Source organism: Megalopta genalis, chromosome 13, assembly GCF_051020955.1.
Source record: "Megalopta genalis isolate 19385.01 chromosome 13, iyMegGena1_principal, whole genome shotgun sequence".
NCBI classification, from domain to species: Eukaryota; Metazoa; Arthropoda; class Insecta; order Hymenoptera; family Halictidae; genus Megalopta; species Megalopta genalis.
In genome coordinates this window covers 8,539,299-8,561,611 of record NC_135025.1, presented here as the reverse complement: position 1 = coordinate 8,561,611, position 22,313 = coordinate 8,539,299, and the positions used below count along the sequence as shown (strand labels likewise).

The window sequence follows — 22,313 nt, the reverse complement described above, 5'->3', positions numbered from 1 at the left end:
AGAATTATTTATTTTCAAAGAACAAAATAATTATAAACGATGATGTAAGGGCTACTTTGAAGCCATGTAGCTATATCCAAAATGAACAAATAGTAAAAAAGATCATAATAAATGATAAATCATGTATTTAATTGACTCCTAGTGAATAAATTATGCATTGTTATATTTTTTAAAACTGACTTTCTTCCGCATTTTGTATGAAAATCGATCATTATACGACGTTTCGGATAAACGACGTTCACATAATCGACGTTCTACCGTATATATTTTTTCCTCGTGCACAATAACGATACTATTTAACACTATATTTCCCGATATATTTTGTATCATTTTGTATCAATTTTGCGACGACTATAGCAAAAGTTGAGCAGTGATCCCGTAGAAAACACGTAGAACATAAGAAATAATATAATTTATATATTTAAATAATATTAATATATAAATATATATAAATTTATAAATATTTATAAATATATATTTAAATAATAATAATTTATTAAAAATTAGCGGAAATACGTCCTTTAACCCCGTCGGTAAAAAAAACCCATTAAACAGAAATGATTAGAAAGTGTCTTGCGACACCTTCGGTAGAAGCAGCGTTAAGCAATGAAACGGGGATAACGAAATCAGCTGTGAAAGAATGAAATATTCCTACGAGTCTTCCTTCTGCGTTCCCAATTCCCATGCTACTTCTATTTCTGCAAATTAGTCTCGTAGAATATACGATCATTCTCCATAGCGATCTTCGGCGAGATTATTCCTACGGTTCGTCCAGTATTAACGTAAACTTTTTTTTCAACTGCATGCTCGTTCTAAATCATCGTCCTAGCCCGAGCTAGGAGGCTCGGTGAAACCACGCGAAACGATAAATCCGTCCGAAAGCAGAATACACACGACCGACGCCGCGCGCGCAAGTCTCTTTCTCCTCTTTTTTTCGCCGTGTATCACTAGATCGAAATAAAACGGGAGGCATAATGAAAGTAACGCCGTCGCTGGACAGCGAAAGAAATAAACTGGAGAGCCGGGACACGGGGGAAGGTCGGGGGCGGTAGGCGTTCTCACGATTATACGAAGCAACCCTTTGCTGCGTGAACACGCCGCGCCGCTCCGCTCCGCTCGGCTCGACGCTACGCTCGACGCTCCGACTCGTCGCGAGACGGGGGCATGCGTGCAGGCCCGCTATATCCATTACGCTTATTACAACCCCGACCGCCGCCACTATCCTTTAACCATCCGCTCCCTCGTTCCACCACCCACCCTTTTACGTGGATGAACATCGATCGACACCCGACCTGGAATAGTCCGGCCGTCAGGTAACCAAATTGCCCCCGTTCGGGGAGGATTCTCTCCCTCTCTCTCTCTCTCTCTCGCTCGCTCTCTTCAGGAACGAGCTGACAGCCGCTCCTCATTTGTCCTCGATTTTTCTTTCTACGGAATGTTCCTCGGCCGAATCGACTGCCGCCGAATTATTGCATCGATCGGATCCGAAACGGCGCACCGTGGGATGAAACGACGAGGTCGTGTCAAAATGAAAAATCTTTTGGTAGGAATGAGATAGAGCGACGCTACTTCTTTCACGTTAAATCAGAGATTTTGTAGAATAAGGATAAAATAGAGAGAATATGGTACGAACATTTTTTTGAAGCTTGAACATTTATGTTGAACTAGAAATATTCTAAATTGTGATTTATTCGATGCTATGATGTAGAATTCGATTTTTTGTGACATGCTACAGGGTAAAGGTCCTAGTTATCGACACATTGTGTATAATTTTTCGTTCGTTTGTGTAGATTTATAGCTGAATTTTATGTATATGCTTAACGCTTTTTTGCATTTCGCGTTGTTTAGTACTCTAGTTATGCAACTAAATATTTTCAGAAGGCTTAAATTTGATATGAAATTAACGAAAAATGAAAGTAATGTAAATGTTCTAATTACCGAGGCTTCAAAAAGCTGGTCGTACCAATTATCGTGACCCAAATGACCGATAAGTCGCAAATATTCCCAATTTGTTCTTCATGCAGTTTTGAATATGTTTATATTAAATTCACTTTCTGATAACGTATCCAACTTAAACTAAACTATTAAAGTATATAAATTGTATTAAAGGATTAAAAGACATCTTTTAATCACTTTTAATAGGAATTATTTTCTATATTCTATGTTGTCTACGACTTTTTATCGTTATAATTATTATTTATTTTATTTTATCAAAATTAATTCGGTAAATTATATAATACATCTGTACATACAAAATTAATTTGGTAAATCTTATAATACAATTGTATATACAAAATTAATTCGGTCAATTGTATAATACAAAATATCGATAAAAATAGTGTTTTAAAAAATCCTATTAGTGTGTTTTAATATTAGGTATGTAACTTTAACCTGATCTCGTTACAAAAGCGATTTCCACGATCGCGAGTTCCCTTTGTTAGTGGTCGGTAGATTTTTTTCCAAACATATGTTGATTTTTAATAGAATTATGACCAACATATGTTTCAAATAACCAACATACGTTTTTAAAAAACATGATTTAAGTTAAAATAATTAAAATAAATTAAATTATAGCAATAGAGTCGTAAATGAGTCAAATCGACTCGCTCCGGCGACCTAGTGTTACGAACGCTAGCGTTCTCGTCGAAATTTCGTCGGCTGTACCTTTCACAAAGAGATTGTCTCGCACAATGTCCTTCCGGACACAATTTAGCCACTCGAGAGCACAATGTTTCCTCGCCGAGGGTGCCCGATATCGGTCAGTCAGAGGAAACGCGTAATCAAATCGGCAGAGCCCCGTCACCCTTTTATTCCTCCCCGTTCGGAAGGAAGCAGCTTCTTCGCCGGCAACAAAAGCAGCGACGCGAGCGCGCAGGGTCCGACGGTGTCGGTGTGCACGTGGCCGTCTATGGGCGCACGCGAAACGCGACTCTACAATTCACAGGGTAAAAGCAACCGCGCGTGATATATTGTACGGTCCCGCTAAGTGGAAGCCGACGGACTCTCTCTCTCTCTCTCTCTCTTCCTCTCTTTCTTTCACTTATTCTTTCTCCTTCTCTCTGGCCGCGAGAGAGGCGTCGAAGGAAGCGTGAGGACGCGCCGCGTCGCCAGGAGGAAAAAGGGCGCGGGGGAGGTTACTCGGACGAGCAGCTGTATTAAGTGCGCCTATAGATTACGAGCGAGGAAAAAGTGGTGTCCCCGACGCGCTAAAACGCTTCGGAAAAAAGATTACCCTATGCATTCCATACGTCATCCGAGCGCAGCCCGTTCGAACGCACACGCGTGAACCCGGTGCTTCTTCGGCGTTCGAGCGCGACGCTGTTTTTTCCGTCGGGCCGAAACTGAAGGGGAAACGGAAGACGCCGGCGCCTTCGATCGACGACAAGATGCCCGGCCTCTTTTCTCTTTTCCTCGTAATACCGTTTCCGACGTACGGCGGGCCTGTGATCCGGTTTTTTGGAAAACACGGCGCAGAGTGGGGTAGCGGAGTCGGTTACTGTGGGCTGCTGACCAGTCGCTGTGCCGCTTCGTTTGTTTTCGGGCGTAATTTTAACTTTATACTTATCGAATAGGACATATTAGATTTTTGTAGTGTTTCATTCGGCTTGTTTTTTTAGCTAAACGATTTATTATGTTCTATTCGATAAATGTAAGGTTAGTTACGCCCGAAAACAAGCCAAAGGCACAGCAATTGATCATCCAAGTTAACGGCTCCATTATTACAGTAACTTTTCCCAGAAAGTTGACAACCGTACATGATTTCATAGGACTTTTATTATGGTTTATTGTAATAAAATTTCTCTCTCTCGATAATTATAATGATACCAATAATTTAAATTTTTGTAATATAATTAGTTTATTGGCTCGGTAAATAAGTTCGTGTGGTTTTAATTTCGTTTTAAACAGGGCACAATAATTATCTAACAGTTATGTCATTTGACGGAATAATTAATGTGGTTGAACTCTGCAGGATTAGTATGATCTATACCAGAATTTCGGGAGATATCGACCGCATTTTTAATATAAAGTAGAAATTTTGAGGTTATACTAGAACTATTGAGGTTATACAGCAGTTTTATGCATAATATATCCCTTAAAATTAAAATAGTGTAAATAAATTTACCTATCTGTCAATTATTGCTAAGAACATATATTGGTGAAAAAACTTTCAGATCCACCTAATGCAAGATCAGGATACAGTTTCGCGCCAATTGCCATACGTGAACAACAATTAATTTATTAAAGCGTTTCCCGACTTTTAGGCGTCGTCGTTTCGAGATACAGTAATGTCTCTCTAATTGACGCCCAGATTGACCACAAAAATGGACAATTTGGGCAGAGGAGATACGATTATTCGAGCCTTGCGGTTTATTTTTATAGTCAAGCAATGCATACTATTGCGTACTATTGAGGTTATACAGCAGTTTTATGCATAATATATCCCATCAAATTGAAATAGTGTAAATAAATTCACCTATCTGTCAATTACTGCTAAGAACATAGATTAGTGAAAAAACTTTCAGATCCACCTAAAGCTTCAAATTTGCAATTTGCAAGATCAGAATATAGTTTCGCGACAATTGTGATACGTGAACAACAATTAATTTATTAAAGCGTTTCCCGACTTTTAGGCGTCGTCGTTTCGAGATACAGTAATGTCTCTCCAATTGACGCCCAGATTGGCCACAAAAATGGACAATTTGGGAAGAGGAGATACGATTATTCGAGCCTTGTGATTTATTTTTATAGTTATAAATTGTCCACAATTATAAAAACGAGCCGCAAGGCTCGTATAATCGTATCTCCTCTTCCCAAATTGTCAATTTTTGTGGACAGTAAGGGAAAATATCTGAGCGTCGGTAAGGGAGACATTACCGTATTTACATTGGCCGAGCTCTCGCGGACTCACCCTATACAAAGCAGAGGCAAAGTTAGATTTTTGATCGGCGACAAGTCTTTTCGTTCTACTGTGGCGTCGCCGGAGCCCGCGAATGGGACTTGCATTTTAAATATACTTTCCGGCGCCGCTAGAAACCCGCCTACGAGCGTTTTCGATCGCGGGTCGCGCCCGTTTCTCTCGCCGCGCCGCGCGCCGTTTCGTTTTATCTGGCCGTCGAGCTTGGTTTCATCCCGCTTAATGGCAAAACAAGACGACTTCCGTGGACTTTCCTAGACAGCTGGCGTTCGCGCCGAGTGACAGCATAGCATTACGCTTTGACAGCCCGATCGGAACCGCACGATATGTCACGCGGAAAATCGAATATTTACGTGTGTATTCTAATATCGCTACATGCGCCCCGTAATGTACGGTTTTGCCGCTTATTATGGCCTATTTGGACAGCTAGCTTGAGCTGATCGCGCGTTAAGAAGCACGAGGCATCTGAATTCGTGATTTTATCGGGCGATAATACACGCGGAACAGCAGACGGAAAAAAGTACCTCTGCATTACGCGTTTACAAATAGTTCGGGCTACGATGTCAGCGTGCATTCATTAAATTACGACGAAAAAAATACGGGAACGTAATTATGAGAAAGAGAACGGCGCTCCGTCTTCACCTACATACGCGATGAAGAAAAGGAAGAAAAGAAGATTCTGTCGCTACTTCAGGGGTATACATATCTTTACATTTAGCTGCTTTGGTAACAAGGGCATATCGGTTTAATATTTTACATGTTCCAGCAATTTAACGAACATATTAATTACAAAACCGAACAATAAAATTTAACATTAATGTGTTGAAAATTGACTCGTTCTACTTCGATACATATTTTCGTAGCTGTTTTGGAAAATTACTGACGATCGTCGCACGCTCGGTTATTTTATTGTATTTTATAAAATGCATATATTCGTCGACTTGAATGACTCATGGGAAATCTTCTATCTTCAATAATAATGATTAACGTGTCAGATAATCATAACAATGTCGGCATTCTTCATTCCCATTTACGCAACTCAATAATTGTAATCCGATCTTTATTCAAAATCTATTTTTACGGATTTAAATTCAGCGTAAAAGATGCTGCAAAAACATATTTTCGAAAATTTGCCGTGAAAATTACTGATAGTTAATTTTCATTATTAATAGAGATGTAAAAGAAAACATTATGTATACGAAAAACAAAATATATTTTGATACTAAACAGTTGCAGAATAAAAGGAGTATTTTTCACAAAGGGATAGAATTTTCTTCGCACCCTGTATATGTGTGTTGTACAAGATGAGGTGCAGGTGCAGACATTTACACGTGTATTGACATCAGTCACGTATGTATCAGTGGCCAGAAATGAACAACGGTCGTTTGAAAGATTCTGGTAGAAAAGGTTCACTAATAAGAACGTATTTATTATTTAAGTTGAAGCTAAAAGAAACAGTTCAAAAATCCACACGATTAAGACCTTAATTTTTGGTTACAAGTGACAATTCCAAATCCTTGTAACCTTCTGTACATTTCAAAGACCAATCTATATTTATTACAAATGCATAAAATCTGCAGTCTGGTCATTATTTTTAATATAATCTTATTTATGTTACTATATTTCGTAAATGACTTTGACAGACTTTATTTATGTTGAAGAATAAATATTTCGTTTAATAGCAGTTCCGATTATGGATTGTCATACCGTAAAAATTGTACTATGCCAAATCTTTTGTCTATAGCACTGTATGTTTCAGTCTCCTTTATTCCGCCAGATATTTCTCGGTTGTCAAATCACACATTGCCGCGTCTTCTCGCGAAGACTCTTTGTTCCTTCGTTGGCGAACTATAGTTTCCTATTGTTTCGTCTTGCTTTATTAAAAGTCCGGCGTCCTCTGCAAGAAAAGTACAGTTGTGCTCGAAAGCGACTGTGCAAACGTGCTCACCTCGTATCGAACGCAACAACGACACCATAGTTTTACCGAATCGTTTATAGCCTATAACAAACATAAAATTTAATACTTTAGGGAACCGTTTAACCGATAACATAAATCATAGCCTACCTGGTTAGATTTCGTAATTTTCAGGAAGGTGTTCGTGGTTCTGTAAGAAATAATCCACATCCTGCCTATAATTATCGTCAGAACTATAATCATTGGACCGCGGATCTTTGCGCGAAACTACTATCATTTTGTTACGCCATTTTACTAAAAGCAAATTAAAGAAAAATCGCCTTCGTCAACTAAAAAGGTTGATCATTGCAAGAAGAAAGTAAAAATGCTGTTAAACCGCGTTAATTTATACATTTTTCTGCAATTAAAAAATCTGCACACGTCGTAAATGCATAAATGCCTGCGGTCTAGCTAATCATATTCCACTTTTTGTCGCAGTGCAGACTTTCTGTCCTCGAGACAAATAAAACACGGTATATCGTCCATAAAGATCTGAACACTTAAACTTAACTTTCTCCAGAGGATATAAACTGCACGTATGTTCGATTCAAACCTTTCCACTAACGTGATCCGAATGATTTTTGTCTCTCACTTATGTTTACAGTTAACCCTTCGCACACTCGAGTGACAACTATGAGGCAAGGTTGGCCATTATTCGAAGTGTTATGTGAATAGAATTTGATTCTAAGAATTATTATTTTGTTATATTTTTCGAATAAAATTTAATTCGAGGAATTGATTTGAAATATTCTTCGAATAAAATTTTAATTCGAAATGGTTTTCGAACAATGTTTAACTCTGCTCCCAGGCGCCACCAAATATTGCTATACCACGTTTTTAAATAATTTTAACAGTACCAAATTTGTTCATGTACAGAAGACTCAAACCCGTAAGTAATATTGGTGCCAACAGGTTTAATTTCATATTTACATATAAATATGTAAATTAATCACGTAAAATGGAAATACTGTAGGACAAGAAACATGTTTTGCATTTCGAATTCAAATTAGCTTCAAGTGCAAAGAGTTAATAGTAAACTATAAAGCTAGTGTATTTATATAATATATAATACAATATAATATATTTATATAATATATAATACAATATAATATATTTATGTAATATATAATACAATATAATATATTTATATAATATATAATACAATATAATATATTTATATAATATATAATTATATAATAGAACAGCAACAACTATAATAAAGTTACACATCGACCGCACAAATTATACAGTTCACTAAATTCATTTGTACAATAAATAAATTGTTCTTTATTTTCGCATGATTCGCCAATTACACCATCAAACCGATACAAGCATATTTTTCTTATAAAAAGAATTCAGGCTTTCGAATGACCCACTTTACAATAACCAGTCTGCACTTACCCCCACTCCATCTTATCCAAATACTTCTGGATGGTATGGACGGAATAAACGATGAGATTGTCTGAATGAAATTGTTCTTTATTTATAAACCTTCATAGGTCACGCCCAGCTCGCGATTATCGGTGACTATCATCGAGACTTAGTAATATCATCGAGACTTATTAATATCATCAAGACTTATTAATATCAGTGTCGGCTGGTCACTACTTCACGCGGAACGTATGAAGCGTACGCTCGATTTCCGATTTCCTCGATCGACCGGTGAAATAACAGAGATTTCTAGGATTGAACAAGACGGAAATACAATCGTGGAAAATTAGTGGAAAAAGTGCTGAACACGTGAGACGCGAATACGCCGTTGTGCTGTATTTTCTATGAATATAACCGCGAATATCTGATTAGAGGTTTTCCTGCGTCGAAGCACGGTTTCACAGAGATTGGAACGCGTATTGCGTGTAACAATCGGTTGCTGATGCGTCTAAAAATTTGAAAATCAATCGCGGTCCCTCCGATTCGCGAATCGTGTCTTCTTAATTATTAGTATCTAGCAATGATAAAATAATTCTTCTCTGTCTATTATTTCGACGCGCGTCGACTATGCCAGGGACATCGGCCGAGGCAAATAAATCATATATTTTCGGTAGAAGTTGACGAACGCTGGCATTTTTTTGCTATTTGTTAAACCAGCCACGCAATTTCAACGACAATTGGAAGCTTTCGTTGCAAAATGAAAAGTAAGCGCGTCGTCAATCAAACGATGAGTGGAAAGAGATATTGGTATAATGATTTAGAAAATTTCAGTTTCCAACAGCTTCAGTTGTCGCTATGATAATATTAATTAATGTGAGAAGCGTCGCAATTTATTTATTTGTTTTCAGTAGAAATTCTGCGGTGTTTCGTTATCTTCCACCGGAAATATAACGATTATTCGAGCTCGGACAAAATGGCGACCAGAAAGATGGTCCTAACGCTAGTTTCTCAAAGGTTTACAATTTACTGAGAGATTATTTATTGTTCCTACGTCGAAGTAGATGTAAAATTGTCGTCGTTATCGAGCTACCTGGGACTGACTGACGTACGATTTACAGTTTGTTCAGACCTCAAAACAAATTCAATAATTAATATCGATAAGAAAATATATGTAATTCTGTAAAACGAAAATTTCATCGAATTTCTTTATCTTGTTTCATGTTATAATCTACTAAATACGAATGTTATTCACTTCTTCGAAATCGAAACAAAATTTCATCTGAATTGAGCAACGAAAGTTACTTTATAATCAACGATTAAATTCCATCAATTAATTAAATTAATCGCTGACTTTCTGAAAATTCGACATTCAAAAACAAATTCAATAATTAATATCTATAAGAAAATATATATATATATATATATGTAATTTTGTCAAACGAAAATTTCATCGCATTTCTTTATCTTGTTTCATGTTATAATCTGCTAAATACGAATATTATTCGCTTCTTCGAAATCGAAACAAAATTCCATCTGAATCCAGCAACGAAAGTTACTTTATAATCAACGATTAAATTCCATCAATTAATTAAATTAATCGCTGACTTTCTGAAAATGAATTTACTTCAATAAACGATTTACAATCAATTTCACCAATCGATTGCAACAATCGCCGCGATTTAATGACGATTAATTTTCTGTTTTAATCACAAGCATTAATTAAAGAATCGAGCTGAATATTTTCATCGATTAATGACCAACTCTGATTGTGAGACGTACAAGAAACAAAAATTGTCTCGTTCGCGAACTTCGATCGTCCCTTCGACTCGAAGAAGTGCTAATCGATGTAGCTATAAAGGAGATCGTAGCGGAAAAGGGTTAATTGCCTCGAATGACAGCGGATAAATAAAGGTACACACGCTTGTCAATCTTTGTCGTAGAGCGAGCAGCAGTCGACGAACGACAGGAATTTTACAGCAAACGTTACACATTAAAATTAGTCTACGTCGTTTCCAGTTCGACTTCCTTCTCGTTGAATATTCGCTAAGTATAGTATGTATTGTATACGTGTATAATACTTGAATATTAATTGCATTGGCAGGACATTGCACGAGTGCGCTCGCTGCAGCCACGAAAACCTGTACCTTCTAAGTACTCGCATTCGTCCTTCTTTTTATCAATTAGCCGCATATAGTAATACGAAACTGAATTTGCAACTCCTGCGAATAAATATTCGTTTGTGTAACATTTCCACTCTATAATTCGATAAATATTTAGCATCGATACGCGAAGCACCGCAACTAGCGCCGAATAGCTGCGAAATTAAACTTTACCCCGTTAAACGAACACCGTCCTGTATATTTTATTTTTCATTTCACTCTGTTACACATGATCTTCGTCGCAAAAATTAGTTACATTAATGCATTGATAAATGCATAAATACATTAATATGTACTAATTCACAATACGTTCGTAAATCGGTACAGTTCACAATTTGTATATATTACATATTTAATTATAATTATATTATAATCGTGTATTTAATATATTAAATTGTTACAATAATAGGGTAATATTAATATGTTAATTAATGTTGCTATTTGGAACAAAAACCATGCAATGCAGTGGAATCAAGTTGAGAACAAAATATACAGGAATTATGTTCGAAAGAGTATATCCGAATATATTCGTTACGCTAAATAAATTAAAACGCTGAATACGTTAAATAAACAGTTCGAAACAAATCTAAACTGTGAGAATACCGTGGAAAATCGTTGTTCGTGCATCACGTTCCTCGAAAAGATTTGATAAACGAACAATACTCGAATACCCTCGTTTAAGTGATCCACTCTTTATAAAAATCTAACAAGAACAATTGAACCGAAAAAATAATACAGTCCGAATAATTTGTTTTCAGTATACTTCGCTCTAGCAATATATCGCCAGCATCGCAGTGCTGCGCGTATCGTGAACATACTCGAATGAGAATGAACTTTAAATTTCCTACAAAATAAACATTTATTACTTCTCCTTGGTTAAATATTAATAAGCAATTTACACGGGGGAGAGAAAAAAAACAAAAGAACATAGCAGTTGTTAAATAATCGAACGGCAGAGCACGTTTCGCGTGAACGACCTTCGATCAGCGACAATCCTACTCGCCGAATAAATCAGTACACAGATCGCAACAGTGATTTCATCATCATCGATCGCGGCCACATATCCGGTTAATTAAATTAAATCCGTCTAAATAAAAAATACGTTGTCTTCCTCCACGAAAAGACTGGAAATGTCTGCGACGAGAGTTGCGAACACCGTAAACATTACGAAGAAAAAGCTCGTGTCTAACCGGCAGAAAAAGGAACGAACAAGGAGAACGCGACATTTCTGCGTGCGGCTGAAAAGTGCGCGCGAGCACTCGGAACAAGCTAATCGGTTAAACATTTTATCCGACGTGTGTGTTTTTCAGGCTCGCCACGGTTCTCGTTAAGTTCGTTCGTTCTTTCGAATCCGGAGCTTGAAATCCGCAAGAAGAAAATCTAGATATATTTACATATCGTTTCGGCACGGTTGACGTGGTTCCACTCACGCGCAGGAAATATCATTCTAATCTAATGTCGGTTCCACGCATAAAGCATTCACGTCAGTTTGCAGGCCTACCTTGATTCGAACGTGCCGCCATGTTGGTTCCATTTAGACCAATGAAATCGAGCCCGCGTTCACCGCGAGAAATTTTTAGCCCGGTTCGCTGGAATACGCTGCTGAATCTTTCTTATTCGAATCTGTACGCTTCGAGTACGCTTCGCTGTACAATAATGTCTCCCTAATTGACGCTCGGATTGTCTGCAAAAGTGGACAATTTGGGGAGAGGAGCCTTGTTCGAGCCTTGCGGCTCGTTTTTATGGTTATTGACAATCGGTAATTATAAGAAACGAGCCGCAAGACTTGAATAATCGCATCTCCTTCTCCCAAATTGTCTATTTTAGTGCACAATTTGGGCGACAATTAGGGAGACATTACTGTAATCGGAAAATCGCGAAAGAATCGCGATTCTTCGAATCTCGCGACTCGTCCTTATAGTTGCTGATATCTCGTGAGAGAGAGAGAGAGAGAGAGAGAGAGAGAGAGAGTCCATTTTTATTATTAAATTCTCGAATAATTAAATTATTATCGAATATAAGAGATTTCAAGACATTGAATTTTCTCTGATGTTTTAAGTAAACGTTGGAAATCATGATGTATAACTAAAATTATGAAAAAGAAACAACAGAAATAGATGTTCTTGCGACATCGTTGTTACAATGAAGTTCGAGATATTACGAAGAAAAAATAAAAAATCTCTAAAGAAGAAATCGAAAAAAATTTCCATGAGAAATTTTTAGATAAACTTCTTTATTCAACGATGTATTATCATAGTTTGCGCATCTCGAATCCTCGTCATTGTTATAAAATAATACACGTTGGTCGATAGTTCTGGTTTTAAAGAAGCGTTTAGGATGAAATCGAACGCATCGCGTCTATTTTTGCAATCAAGATAACGGTGTGCAAGATTATTGAATAATTGTTAGGTATTCGAATTAATCGAGTTAATCGGTGCGTGTTTACGCGTAAATATAGATTAGAACGCGAACTCTATTACAGCGTAGACCACTAATTCACATTGCGTTTTGTAATAAATTGCATTTGCATATCTGCCATTTAAAAAAAATAAGTCGACAAAAACAAACAATTGATCATCTTGATGTAAGAAATATTGAAACACTGAAAGACGAAGGTAATAATTAGAATTGTTGCTCGGACACTTAGCAAAGGGAAAAATTATTTAACTCCGACATTATCAAACAATGCCGAACAATATTGAACAATTGAAACGTATCAATGCCTTTTGTTTTGCACGAATACGAATAAAAGATTCAGTAGCCTAAGAATGTTTAGCAGAATAAGCAGTTTGGTAGGATTGCTTTCGAACCATTTCTCATGCGACCACAGACGAATGCCTATAAAATGGTAGCCAAGATCTGACGACAAAGGCTTACGCGGGGATCCGACATAAAACAATGCCGTCCAGCAGAATCCCTGGAGTTCAGGTAGCTTTTTTCTCACTGTGTCCTTCCAGCACACGCAACGTGGTACACGAAACTGGACGAAAATTGTTCAGTGGCCCTGATTCACAGCCAGCATTGTTACAAAAGCTTACAACTCACTCATTACGCGACAGTTACAAACGTTTGAAGGCCCGTTCCAAAGACACCGTTCTTTGCAAAAACAATTGGCACGCGTGAACACGAGATGACGGATACGAGAACGAACGGATCGGTACAAGAATAATTTAAAATTCGCGCGAACCACGTTCGAAACTGTCCAAGCACGTTACGAACTAAATCGTAGCGACAACTGGATGAATTAATTGTTACGCGTTACGAGTTTTTTGTTTTATGATTGACGAGAACAGAAAAGTGCTTGTGTGCGTGTGTAATGAAGGAAAATGTCGAATGATTGTTATCGAACTGTGGATTTTATGCGTTTATGAGAAAACGGGTAAATCAAATTTATGACGATGAAAATATTAATTTATTAATAATAATAATATTATTATTATTTTCAACTCGCTGTAATTACTGCGGAAAGAAATTTCTACTTGACTCATGTTTATTGATATTGATGAAGACAAGTTTTATTTTTGCAATTAAGATCCGCAGTCTAGTTAATAATATTATTATTATTATTATTATTAATATTAATAATATTAATTATATTATTATTAAACAATTACGCGAAGTGTCATGGTTCGACGTTTTTCAATGAATGAAACTGAAAAGATTCGACTGCTATGACAAAAGTGTGATAAAAATGTTCAGATTAAAATATACCGATGTCCTCTATGAACATTTCCTGAATTGCCTGAAAAGCACCATACACACACACACAGTTTTCTATGATCGATCAATTATTTCGAACCTATGGAAACACATAATTGATTAGAACGTATTGAAGTACGTACTTGGCCAGTCAGCGTCTGTGGCACGGCGGCGATCGATTTTTCTCACACAAAGTCGAGAACGCAACACGGCCGCGTTGGCTGAACATAGTCTTTGCGGACAATAGCAATCAATTTTGTATCAGGCTCGCTAAATAACTTACAATCTTCGATTTCGGCGAAAATTGTTTTTTACGTGCGTCCATCACGAGATCGAAGGGGAATCGAAGAGTTTTTGTACAGAAACAAATGAGCCGTTTATTTTGAAAGTGGCATAAGTCACTTTGGTGATTTTTTTCATGTTTATACGAAATTATTTATACTGAGAAAAATATCAGTATCCTGAGATAACGAATACAAGTAAATCATCTCGAAAGTCAGCATCCATATTTTCAAACGTGTTAAAACGCAAACCCTTAAATGTATCGACTTAAAAAACAAAGCGACTTATGCCACTTTCAAAATAAACGGCTCAAATGAACCTGTCGGTTGCAGTAGTTCGAGCAAGAAACATGATCGTCGAACGTGTAATTCAACGATTCCTACGAGCCGCTCTCGCGTGTTTCTTAAGCTGTGCTCCGTGAACACTGCTTGCAACACGAATTTGTACAAAATGTATCAACATGATCTAAGTGTAATTACCTACGAAGCTACGGGTTTCGATCGGATTTGTTGTTATTAAAGAGACGGAAGTCAATCGTCGTCGCGAAGTTACAAATATTTCGGATACGTTTGCTGCATCCGCAAGTTAACTGCAGCCTGGACGTACGAAATTTTTGTCTATCTCCGTCATGTTACAAATTATTTATTAAATTTACCGATTGCTACCGTTAAATACTTTAGCGAAACTACCTCATCTCTGTTTAAAATATATTCTCCATTTTCTCAACGAGCAGCGAACGTCTTGTTCCGCCGTCGCGTAAAAAGAGTGGAGAATCTTTCACGACATCGAAAAACTTACGTTGCAATTAGTCCTAACCGATTAGTCTAATCTATTTTATATTCTGAAAATTACCCAATCGCCTTTACCAAACCTTAAAGACTATCCGAATAAAGGCGAGAAATGTATTGTTTAGTATTAGTTTGAGCCATTGCGCTTGAAAAATGTTGACAATCAATTGCAGATCGGTATTTTCCTTTCTTATTTAAGAGTCGCGGAGGAATTTGGTTACAAATGAATGTACAACTGAAACGATTATCTAAGCATCGAATACTTATAGATATAGTATATAAAATAGATATTTTGTATAACACTTTTGTATAACTCGTTTTAGGGTCACGTTTACGAAAAGGGTCACGTTTATTCTCTAATCATGTTCGCGATGAAGATTATTCATTATCATCCGATCGTGTTTACGAAAAGATTGTTCATTATTTTCTGATCGTATTTACATGAAGATTATTCATTATGTTCCGATCGTATCTACGAAAGGATTACGCGTCGTTTTTCCGATCGTATTTACGATCACGTATACGTTTCCGATCATGAAATAGTAAAGCTACGAATGTAAATTATGTTCTTTAATTATAGTCGATCATAGTATGGATCAGTTGTATGCATCATACTCCTAAACCGAATGCCATTCTCCGATGACTAGAATAACGAAATGGCCCCGAAACAGTCGGCCAGGGTTTTTGTTTTTCGGGGACTCGAGGGCCAATCCGTGAAAACGCAAGAAATAATTAAAGAGACAACTACGGTATCGTTAATTATTACATCGATAGAAAAATATCTTCAAGTCCTTACCGCTATTCGAATACCATACGATTTATTGAATATGCTGTTCAGGCAACAAAAATTATCGATGGTATCGTTGAAATATCGATGAAGCGAAGTCAACTCGAAAAATTAGTATTAAAGAAGCAGATTGTAAAACAATCGGAACAATTTGCGATGCCAATGCGGTGTTGTAAATGACCTTTTAGGAAGCAAAAATATAAGTATAAACTACTCAAAAAGGCGAAACAAAATATTGTAAATATAGTTTTGTAAATAGTAATAATAATAATAATAATAATAATAATAATAATAATAATAATAATAATAATGATAATAATACTAATAATAATGAGAATAATAATAATAACAACAGAAAAAAATAAAATACAACAATATTATTGCATCACATACAGGGACGAATGGACGAGATTCAGCATCACTGTTGTTACAAGAATGAATTCGAACAGTATACGTAAACTTACAAAATGAGAAAACAATCGGATACAATATGTCACTAACAAAATAAACGAAGAAATTAATAGAGAGAGAGCGGGGGGAGAGGGAGAAAGAAAAAATAATAGTTAACGAAAATGGTTATGAAACATTCATAAGGCACGTTCGAAGGCAGAAAAGTATGACAAAGAACACACTTAATGGAGTTAAAGCAATTAAAGGCTGAATAGGAAGGAGAATGCTATCCATTTCATGGTCTAATAATGAGCCGAGCTTATTGTAAGTCGTGGCAACGACGAATACCATTTCCAGTGCATAGAAAAACTTCGTTTCGCGTGTGCATAATAACGAGCAGACTGCGGATTTTCCTACGAAATAAAAGTTGTCTGCATCGATTTCGAATTGATTAAGTTCTTCTTTAAATACCGCTAAAAATGGAAAAGTTGCTTCGAGAGTCTGTAATTATACGCGCCACGGTATACAGGTCCTAACAGCGTGAATTTAAACTATCCTACGAATCTATCAGAATGACAAATTACATACAAATGATGATACTTGTACCGGTGCTTTATTTGAGACAGATCCACCGATGAATTTAATTGGTTCTCGATATATGAACGATGCTAGCGATAATTCGTGACCATTCGATCGACAATTGTCGGCAACGTGTTCAAACCTTACGCAACAAGCACTCGGACGAACGTTCTCCGCGCCTATCGCTCGCTGCAAAAAAACCCTTCGATTGATCATGCTCGAAAGAGGTGCGAGAGGGCAGACAATTTGTACCAAGCGTTCTTCGCCAATCTCGACCGTGTACGTGCGCCCGTCTGTCAGAAATTCGGGACACGTTTTGTGTGGACGATTCGGCGTCGAGTGCCAGCCTCGACGGTGGATGCCGCAGCTTTCTCAATTGGACGATGGACGTACCTAACAACAATTTTCTCTCATGCTCGGCCATCGACTCGACGAACAGAATGATAAGTAATGGTCCTGTGGTTTAACGACACCCAGGATAATCCAGGATGGTGCAACGAACAGATTCGAAGAATAACTTAAACGGACTAAACCGTGCTGCGATACGCTTAAGGACTCGGCGAGTCCTTCAACAAGCGGACCAAAGGGTTCAGCTTACCGTCGTCCGAATTCCTGTACTCTTCCAGCAGCTGGAAAACAGAAGATTGTTCTTGGATAAATTCTGCACAAAAGGTTCACACCTGATCGATTTTGATAAAACACGTTCTCTGCCGAGCTGTTTTTGCTCGACGTTTCGTTCAGGCTATTTCACGTTTCGACCAAAGATTGATAGAATATCGATATTAATTACTAATTAGTAGATATATAAGGATTAAACAAACTTATCTGCTTTGCTCTTTAGTTTTGGTGGAAATACATTATTTAGTTATGAACTTAGTATTGAATACAATTACTCATAAAAGTGAGCGTACACTTTAGTCCGTGTTTTTCCTTATTAATTCGTTAACGAAGTCGCGCAGGATATCTTTGCAAAGAAAAAGATTGTATTAAATCACCTCAAGAATCACCCTCCTTCAAACACTAACAACATTTTTGGATCACCCTGTAGAATAGTATCCAAATATGGAATTATGCTATTACGAAGATTCTAATTAAATTAATAACTGTGAAACAAGAACTTTTGCAGATTCGATGATACAATCCTGTCACAATAAAAAAAAGACAAATATATTACATATTATGCAATTGCGTATCAGTTGACCTTTTTTATTATGAAGTTCGCATAAAGTATTATAATGTTCTAATATTGTGATTAATGCAATGTTCCACCTGTTTCAAAAAACGCTACATAATCTTAATAAATGCGTAGAGTGATCAGTCAAACTACTAAAATGTTTTTCGAATAATAAGAGTCAGAGAACAAAAATTTATTAGTTAAGGTTATTATGTCAAGCAATATCGTCTGTAAAGAATTATGATCGTCATACAATTACTTTACTTCATTCTGCAACTTTTATATAAAATTTTACAAAATCCTGTAGAATTATATCGAATTCTTAAATCAAAGTAATTCCATAAAATTCTATGAAATTTATATAATTCTATAAAATTCTATAAAACTCTATAAAATTCTATAAAACTTTATAAAATTCTATAAAATTCTATAAAACTCTATAAAATTCAATAAAATTCAATAAAATTCCATAAAATTCTATAAAATCCTATAAAACTCCATAAAATTCCATAAAATTCTATAAAATCCTACAAAACTCTATAAAATTTTATACAGTTCTATAGAATTCTTAAATCCTATAGACTCAGGAATATTCAAGATGATCTTCACAGTAAGAAAAATATTCATATGAAAGAAAGAATTGAACGGAACGATAGAAAGAGAAAATACGTGTAACTCGTTTATAAAATGATGCACTTGTTTTACCTGGTAAGACAATTCGCAAGAGAGAATCGCCGTGGCCTCTGGATTTTGATGCGTCGCCGCCAAAAGTGTTGGGAAAATGTACGACGTCAATCCTGGTGCCCCATAGAACGGAAACGGTAAAGTACACAGCTGCTGGAGAACACTTGGCCCAGCTCCAGCCGATTGCAGGGTCAACTGGAATCAATTAAAAGGTGCGATTTGTTACAATTTCGTTAGAAATAATAATTTCATCAATGTTACACGTTTATGAAATACTTCGACATTTTAGGATGCAAATAGCTTTGCATCAAACGTAAAGTTTCAGGATTTCTTCTATGTTTTGTGATAAAAATCGATACCTTCATTATATGCGTAATATATGAATTAATTGTAAACTTTTTGTCATTACACTTTGTAATTCGTTTAATTTACGCGTTAATTCAGTCATTAGGTCTACAGTGTCCAATAACTGGGACATGCATACATGTTTCTATGCAATCATTAGGCCATCGAAAGTGTGTCACATTTTCTGCAATTAAAGGGACACGCATTTTGAAAAAATAGACGATCTACCCTTCCAGATAAATCTATCATTACATATAAATGAGCCATTTATTTTGAAAGTGGCATAAGTCACATTACCATAATGAAAAGTGGTGATTTTTTAATGTTTATACGAAATTATTTATACTGAGAAAAATATCTCAGTATCCTGAGATAACAAATACAAGTAAATCTTCTCGAAAGTTAGCGTCCATATTTTTAAACGTGTTAAAACGCAAACCCTTAAATATATCGACTTCAAAACAAAGTGACTTATGCCACTTTCAAAATAAACGACTCATATGTGGACTTTTACAGAATTATCTATAACGATACACACTCATGAAAACTATAAAACACTGATTCAGCAAATATTGTTACCTTTTTTTATTTTTGACATCTCTAGTCTTCTTATCGAGATAGTTACATACTAATTTTTAGCCGGAAAAATTGCTACAGATTATTTTATAGAAATTATGTAGAATAAGGTATACATAAGATCGTGGAATATATAAAATTTTAGATACCATTTAAAGCTTTTCTTTACTTTAATTTGCATTAATAATCTGAAGCACCATATTAAAGGAACAAAATACAATCAGGAGAGACTAAAAATGCAAAAAAAGTCATATTACCGTATCTGCGGAATATCAAATTCTGCAAGAAAACAAATTCGTTTAACACATTCGATCAAATGATCGATGAAAACGATTAAAAGCATTAATCATTGAGAAGTCGACGATGGAATTGTTTGATGAATGTAATCGTCAGTCGTTGATTAAAGGCGTTAATCCTCGAAATTTCGACGATTGAAGGATACAATTAATTGTTGATTTTTTAATGGAATCAAATGTAACTTGCATTGGTACGATAAGTGACTTATAACGGATGTTCTCTCCTTAATCGTGCAATCACTGGAACATTTGCCATAGTTTGCTAATTCGAATAAAAGACGTTCGCAGAGATGGAGCAGTTATTGTCACGGGAAACGCTTTCAATTGCAAATCACCCATATGAAGGAACTAGGAGACAAGTTGACGATCGCCGGACAGCGAGAACAGTTAGTCACGAGTGTCCGCGTATCGTTCATTTCTTGAAATACCGTGAGAAACAGGGCTTCTATTGCCCAGGTGACGGAAACTGGCTAGCCGAGGACAAGAAAACGTCCTAGAACACCTGCGATCCAACAAGTGTCCGCAAGTAAGCTAATGCACCTGTAGAACAACCTCTTGCAGGAAATACCCACATTACGTGCTCCTCTTTCCCAACCTTATACTACTCCTTGATCGGAATCATGTCGAACCTAAAAATATATACAGTGGCTCGCATTGATATTCGGACTCCTTTGAAAACGAAATAATCTTTTTTAAAAATTAACTGAACGGTTTGAATTTTCTTTTTTGGATGATAGACGAACTAGTGTACTGGACAATGACTAAATTTTAGATGTAGAACTGTTTAAACTTCTGCATCTTATACGTCCGATTTTGTTGCAAACAATTTCCCAAAGGTTCCTACTGTAATATAGTTATTTAATTCAATTTTATCAGTAAGGTATTTTTTAAATTTGTAGAATTTAGATTACATCCATCGTCGGTGTTGAAATGCACCGACACTGAATGATATCTGCTATATTTTAACGATATGAAAATAAGTATTTTTTTGCTTCCTAATGATCTAATAAATTACTTCCTATAATTAGTGCAATTAGTCAAATATTAGTGTCATCTTCTGTATCTTCTGTATCTTCTACATCTGATTTATCGGTTCCAATTTATCGCAAACAATTCCCCAAAAGTTCGACACTCGTTGGCAATGGTAGCTCAATACAGTAAATTCTCGCCAATTTTCCTTCGGCTTATAAACAAAAATGGATAATTTGAGAAAAGGAGATACGATTATTCGAGCATCGCAGCTCATTTTTATAGTTGCCGGTTGTCAACGATTATAAAAACGAGGTGCAAGGGTCGAATAATACGTTGTTACTTTGAAGACATTTGAGAGTATCTGAAGTCAATGAAATATTCAGGGATAAAAATTCGAAACGTTGAATTTGAGGGGACGAGAGGGACAAGATCGGAAGACGGTAGATATCGATGACTTTTCAAGAAAACATCTGTTCCTGTTCCAGCGGAATTCTTATTTCTGCCACATATAAATTCTATTTGACTGAAAATTCAAGAACTTCCTTTTATGTATTCTCTCGTGAGATCATAAAATAAGGGAAACTTTCTAAAAGAACGTTCTATAAGCACAGTTATAAACAGAACCCATTAACACGTTCCGTGCCGAGCTTTTTTTACTCGAATCTTCACACTTTGATATTTTACTAAAACTTGATGTATTACGTGCAATTATTAACCCGAGAAAGATAACCTACGTCGCAGAGGCGCCTGCGAAGACTGTTGATTTTTGTTAATTTTTCATAGAGGTCTAGTGATTTAAGTTTAAAATTACTTAAAATATAAAAAAATATAATATAAATGCATTTTATTTTTACAATAATGCCAAACTTTTAAAATGACTAGATTAACTTAAATAAATATCCATTGTTAGTATAAAATTGACGCCTTAGAAAAGCATGCGCCTCTGAAGCGTATGGTTATCTTTTACGTACGTTGTCATATGGTTATCTTTCTAGGGTTAATTCTAACACATAACAACATAACAAAAACTTATCAACACCCATTCTTGCGGTGGAAATTGATTCTTCGGTTCTAAATTTCTTGTAAACAATTTGTTCAGTTCACTAAGTAAACATGCAAGCGTGTACCATCGATGGTACACGTGGCACGGAACGTGTTAAAAAGTTCCCGAACTTCTGCCATCCGTGGTTAAAATAGTATAAACATAGTCTTGAATCGATAATACGAACCAGTGACATTTACGAAGTTTGTCCAATGGTTTTGGGCACTGGGTCGTTGTAATCTCCTAGGAAAGAGCCAAGGATAAGCGAAAGCCCATAAACAGAACAATTAGGCTCGCGGC

At 36.3% G+C, this 22,313-nt stretch overlaps 1 protein-coding gene across 4 annotated transcripts in view; it reads right to left on the bottom strand.

Moving 5' to 3' along the window:
* Nucleotides 1-8,327: 8,327 nt before the first annotated feature.
* The window catches only part of ssp3 (short spindle 3), a 66,052-nt gene continuing 52,066 nt past the window's right edge, over nt 8,328-22,313 (bottom strand). For all 4 annotated transcript variants that reach the window (XM_033476803.2, XM_033476806.2, XM_033476805.2 and 1 more), the window contains exons 14-15: nt 18,804-18,977; nt 8,328-17,553 (exon numbers count right to left, since the gene is read on the bottom strand). In XM_033476803.2, the coding sequence (XP_033332694.2) occupies nt 17,473-17,553; nt 18,804-18,977 (255 nt within the window). In that variant the 3' untranslated portion in view covers nt 8,328-17,472. The remainder of the gene's footprint in view (nt 17,554-18,803; nt 18,978-22,313) is intronic.